The 6,000-nt window shown below is 54.9% G+C and overlaps 1 protein-coding gene across 1 annotated transcript; it reads left to right on the top strand.

The window, feature by feature from the left end:
• Positions 1 to 4,183: 4,183 nt before the first annotated feature.
• On the top strand, positions 4,184 to 5,831 carry BBA_01180 (homeobox domain-containing protein; the record flags this gene model as incomplete). Its single annotated transcript, XM_008596277.1, has 2 exons — positions 4,184 to 4,501; positions 4,569 to 5,831. The coding sequence occupies 2 exons, from the start codon at positions 4,184 to 4,186 to the stop codon at positions 5,829 to 5,831; spliced, it is 1,581 nt and encodes a 526-aa protein (XP_008594499.1).
• Between the last annotated feature and the right edge of the window lie 169 nt (positions 5,832 to 6,000).

Raw genomic sequence — 6,000 nt, 5'->3', positions numbered from 1 at the left:
CACACGATTGGACTCGGCCCGCTAATAATAGAGAGGGCAAGCAGATGGATCCGATGAAGGCCCCTCCTCTGTGGCTCTTAGTGGTGCAGTTTGCTGTAGCCAAAACCGGTGCAGTCGCCTGGAGGAACGCCAGACCATGCACGAGGAATAGGTGAAAACGGTGTCCAATGGCAGCAGGCGGAGGCGGGCCCACCACGGTCCGGCCTTCCTAATAACCAGTGGCATTTGACAAGTTGAGAAGCGGATGTCGCGTGAGTTGGCTGCAGCTGCCTGTACTCGGGCCTCTTGGTGATGCCGTGCCGTGCTGGAGATGGTCGCGCTGGCAAGTTGGTGATGGGTGGCGGAACGCCGGCGGGGGATGTATGGTGGTGCTGATTGTGGGAGCTGCGCTGTATGTAGTTACGGGGTAGTACAGGAGCTGCAGGTCGGCGATGGCATTGATGGCGAGTGAGAGACGAGGTTGCTCGGTGCGTACCGTGGCACATGAGCTCGCTTCTTGTTCCTCTTGTTCTTGCCAGGAGACGACCGGTGCGGGCATGGCATGTATCTCTCGACGTGACAGGAGGAAACATGGGTTAGGTGTTTTGGTGTTATAGGTCAGAGTATGCTTACTTGGGATGCTGTCCATAACGGCCATGGATGGATCGATAAGTATGGGTTGATGGATTGATGGTTTTGATGGAAACTCTGAGTGCGTGTTTTGTGGTGGGCGAGGGACGATGGCGGCCGTCGCAACCATGGGGGCCCCAGGCCGACCAACCGAACGAGGAACCCCAGTCAACGGTACGGGACGGAGGGTGGACGAGGTGGCGGCGGCTTGTGCGATTGGAAGCATGGGAACTTGGAAAGCATGGGAAGCATGGGAAGCATGGGAAGCATGGGTGGATTTTTCGGTTCGTCTTGCAAGTGGAAATTGGAGTGCATGTGCGCATCTATCTGCGAGCTGCGAGCCGTGAGCTGCGAGCATATACTGATACTGCCAACTGTTCATACGGGTGGGCTCTTTAGATGCATGTATCATTGCCACAGACGCAGGCCAAGACTGAGAGGCGAGCCCACTGTGGGAGCATCAAAATCAAGCGTGTTATAGACTGGGGTTATCTTGGTGCATGCATAGGACTTTGGTTTCTGATTTATTACCAGGCCCATGGGCAGGGTTCAGACATTGATCGGGGAGAAGGAAGAGAGGTAAATAGGTACAAGCGCCCTTGGGAGAGGCAAGTATGAGATGGAATGAGGAACGGCGATGGTAGGGCCAATTCTTCTCCCTTTATGGATAGAGTTGAGATTAAAAAATGGCCGCTTCGGCGTGTAGTCGACAAACCAAGAACAAAAACGAAAGACAGGGAAATTATCCATGGGCGATGACGTGCCGAACCATTGTCGACTCCCTCGTGTCCCCCTCGTCTCGGTCCCCCTCGATGATGCGACCCGTCTCCCTGTGGTAGGAAGCCCCATAGCCGCGTAAAGAAGCCGGGGCGGAGATGGGAGCAGATACGTGTATGCGTGAGCGTGATGGGTTGGACCCGCCCTGTCGTGGTGAGCGAGAGCGCGTCGTGCTGCGTACTTGGTGCTGCGTGCATGCTGCAGACTTTTTTGGGTGGTGGTGGTGAAGCAGGCAAGCCAGGGCAATGGGAATGGGTAATGAGGAAGGGAGGGGTCAAGAGTCAAGAGTCAAGATTTGTCGACGACAAAGAGGTGGATGAAAGCAAGGCAGGACAGGGAACAGCGGCCGCAACAACAGCACCTCGGCTTTTGCGATAGTGTTTTTTTAGGTAGTATATTTTGGTGGAGTGCCACATCGCTGCAGCGCGTGCACCACTGTCAAGACGCCTGTAGTTAACAGTCTATAGTGCCTGTTTGTACCTCGCAACCTGGGTAACAGTCTGTGCCTTATTTAGGTACCAGCCAGTAGCACATCTGTAACTAGCAGCCTGCACCTTGGCGACCAGCAGCGTTGTGGGGTACACTGCCGCCGCCCAGCTTCCGCCGTGGCTTCACCTTAGGTATCCACCTGGTGTGCCTAGGCCCTGGGATGTGATGCGTGGGCAGTGCGCAACCTAACTTGCCTAGAAAATCCCAGCTAAGTGCTGTAAATCCTCGGTACTCTGTACCTTGACAACTTGGGCAGTCGTAGGTAACTAGCCTCGAGGTAATGATAAAGAGTCTTGGCCCTAGCCCGCCCTCCAGAGTGACTCCAGAGTGACTCCAGAGGGAGAAGACGACGCGTCGTATCAGTAGAAGAGGGAGTTGAAAGTGCTCTGTTTGCAAGGTCTAGCGCTGTGGCTGCGAGCCAGGTACCTCGTGATTTTACTGCGAGGTCCCCTGGTGGAGGTACCTATTCAGCAGAACACGCCAGCACCAGTACGTATACTGGTAATAGCAGCAATGCCAAATCCTTGAGCGCTTTTTTTTTTTTCCCTTCGCTCACGGCCAGTTCCGTTGCCAGCGGCTCTTGACGCGTTAGTGTAAAACGGGACTCGCAAAAAACCGAGAGGGAAAAAGAGAGAGGAGAAACGAGAGCCATCTCCTCCGAGGCCGGGTGGCGTCTTGTCGATTCCCCGCCAGCTTCCACTGCCCATGTGTTGGGGTCGATGCACTAAATAGCGACACTAGGTACCTACAGCGTTGTTAATGCCCAGCATCGCACCTATAGGCCAAAACAGCGCTGTAGGCTCTTTCCAATCTGTAAAATATAAGGTAGGTGTTATAATTATCGGGAAGGTACTGGTGGGCAGTGGTGGCACACTGACACCGGTGGTCGCAACTCGGTGCAGGGAGCAGGGAGGGTGTTTGCTGCTGCCACTGCTGTTGCTTCTACTTGTATATCTGTACCTGTTACTGGCTGCACCCACTCGCCCTCACCATTCATCTAAACCGCCCCTCGCAAATCCCCATTCAATTGTTTCTCTACCTCTGTGTTTCTCGCTCACCCCTCTCGTCAACTTTAATCGCGTCTTTTGCCTCTGTGCTTGTCTCTGTACTCGGTTCGATCACCATTGCAGGGGGGCCGGCGTCGTCTCTGCACCTTGCCCAACAAGAAAGAGAAAAAAAGAAAAAAAAAACAGAAGAAAAACATCGACGTCCTTGAACAAACCCACTCACTCCAACGCCCGCCGCACACAAATCCACACACCTTGCAGGCCCAATTCTACACGCCCTCTCTCATCCCCCGTCGTCTTCCCTTTGGCCCACGGCTGGCCTCGTCTACTCCTCAACTCTGCCTTTGCCATTCTGGCTCGCTTTGGCTGCTGGCTGGCTGGCTCTTCCGTACCCGCACCCAGCGTACGCCACCAGTGGCCAGGCCCCAGGGGTCAAATTGTCTGTCTGTCTGCTTCCGGCTACCCCGTTCTCCATATCACACACACACTCGCACACGGCTCACTCCCTCTCGCCGCCGACCATCTCACACACCTCCCTCACACGCCCACCACCTGCATCGGCCGCTGCTGTGCTGCCACACACCACACTCTCTCTGCCTCTCTCTCGCTCTCTCTCAATAAATACACACTACACACACTCGCACATCTCACACCTGGCCCGCGATGCGTGCTTGTGGATGTGGTGGGCATCCTTGGGTGGATGTGGACGACCCAGCCGACCAGGGCCCTTCGCCTCTCTCGCGCCTCCTCTCCTCCCCCTCGGTGCCAATGCCGGACTACAGAATACATTGTCTTGCCCTTTTTCTACCTCGTATGCCCCTCTCCTCCTCTGCTTCTCCTGCTTCTGTCCCACCATACTATGCCTTCTCTTCAAGAACATATCCCCCCTTCGCCAAACTCGTCCTACGAGGGCAGAGTCCCATTTCCAACTGAGCTTTCTTGTCTCACCTCTCGTACCCTTCTCGCTTCCCGCAATCTCATCCACCCATCTCAACCTCTCTCTTAATAAACCCTCCATATCCGCCGACCCTCTCTTGTTGTTGCTTTCCTCATCGCTCCAGCAAGCCCACCCTTCTCCGCAAAGCTTTTCTCCTACTTGCTCCCAAAGAGCCTCTTCCCATTCCTTTTGTACATTGCTCCTTACTCGAGCCCGTCTATCGCTCTTTGCATCTGCTTTCCTTGCTGCCATCAAGTACTCCGACATCGACATACTTGTGCTGCGCCTAGCACCTTGAAATACATTACCCAGCAGCATTTCAGGCAGCATTCCATTCCCTTCAAACTAAAAATCAGTCGCCGTCATGGGTCCTTTTGCGTCAAACAACTGGGCTGGCTGGCCCTACGCTGCCGTCAGCGATCCCTTCGCCACCGCTGCCGCCTACTCCCACATCACAAACGCCAACTATCCCCCATATGTGGCCGATACCATGGACGTATATCAGGCTCACCACCAACGCCTGCTTAACCAGCAAATCCCTCGCACTACAGAATCCAAGCCTCGTCTATCCAAGGAGGAAGTTGAAGTTCTCGAGGCCGAATTCCAAAAGAACCACAAGCCCAACAGCACAACAAAAAAGGCTCTTGCCGAGTCGATGCGAGTAGACAATGCTCGTATCAACGTAAGTTGCTTCTGATTCGGGACTTGCACAGTCTTTCTCAACGACATTTCCAACTAACACGCAAAAGAACTGGTTTCAAAACCGCCGTGCCAGGGAAAAGAAGGAAAAGAATATTAGAGAGTACGAGGCCAAGCAGAGACAGGAAAAGGAAAAGGCCGTGGCTGAGGGTGCCATTGTCGGTGGTGATCGCAAACGTGATCTAGTTGCCTCTAGTGCTCCATTCCCGGGCGCCCAAGCTGCATTACACACTCGCGATGGCTCAAATTCTCCAGTGAGCTCTCCCGATGCTGCCGGACTCGACATGGTCAGGTCAGACGATGTCGTACCTTCCATGGAGACTACCTCGGACCTCATTGGCGAGGTCGCTTCCTTTTCTCCAGACAAATCAACTAGAGATGACTGCGAAGACAAGTCGCCAGAGGATACGCACGACCATCTCTCGGCTTCTGATGCAAGCGCCGATGGCTTTTCCATCAGCGAGAGTGAGCTATACATGCCCTTGGACGACCGCAGCCCTAGCCAGATGCTCGGCTCTGATTACCACGGCATGGTCGCTGGAGCTTCCAAGGTCAACGCTTCCATGGTCGCCGGTGGCATTGAAATGGAGCAGCATGATTTTAGCCTGGACGATCGCGAGATGTCCCTGAGCCCAACCTCTCAACTTCCGCCCGGCATGCATCTCAGGTCTCCTCCTTGCATCGAACTTGCCTCTCGCCGCAACAAACGCCCGACTCCCCTGTCAATCAACGCTGCTCGCGTCGGCACACCGGGAGCCGGGGTTCCTAGAACCGCCATCGGCATCAACAGGATGGCCGAAACTGCCAGCTTTATGCGTAGAACTTCGTCCGCTTCGAGCTCTGGACGCATCTCCAAGCCGACCACTACGCCTCGCAATATGTTTAGCATGCACCGCTCGCCTTCATCGACTGGTGCTGCTAGCTCCATGGCTCCTCCGACGCCCGACACCCCCATGGTTGCTAATGCTCACGGGATGAATGACCTGGCCCTGTTGGGCCCCTTCTCGCTGGAGACCAAGGCGGCGGGCTTCAATTCGCACGATCCCACGCTGTCGACACCTCCAAGCACCCCCGGCAACATGGACAGCATGTACAACATGCACTCGGCATACACCATGGGTATCTCGGAGGATTATCTCGTCAACACGGGTCTGTCTAGTCTTCCTCAGTCCTTTGACCTGACGGCCATGTCTGTGCCTGGATACGTCAACAGCACTGGTGTCCCGGTCCAGCAAGGCGCCGAGATGTACAACCAGGAAAGCAGCCCTGACTATATGGGCCTCTACGGCAACGCCGGCTGGTCTAGCGTTTAGACCCATCGTGGCATCTAGCCAGAAAAGCGAGTACTTATTTTTTATTCCTCGACCAAGATGTAACAGCGTCGGCATCTTGATCTGACATTTATCCGACGACGGTTCGTTGTCACATATACCCACCTTTGGCTACAAACTTGGTAACCTTGGACATTCGGGCCGGGGCACA

Source organism: Beauveria bassiana, assembly GCF_000280675.1.
Source record: "Beauveria bassiana ARSEF 2860 unplaced genomic scaffold BBA_S00002, whole genome shotgun sequence".
Classification (NCBI taxonomy): domain Eukaryota; kingdom Fungi; phylum Ascomycota; class Sordariomycetes; order Hypocreales; family Cordycipitaceae; genus Beauveria; species Beauveria bassiana.
Note: the sequence above shows the minus strand (reverse complement) of the source record. Positions and strands in the feature narration are given on the sequence as shown.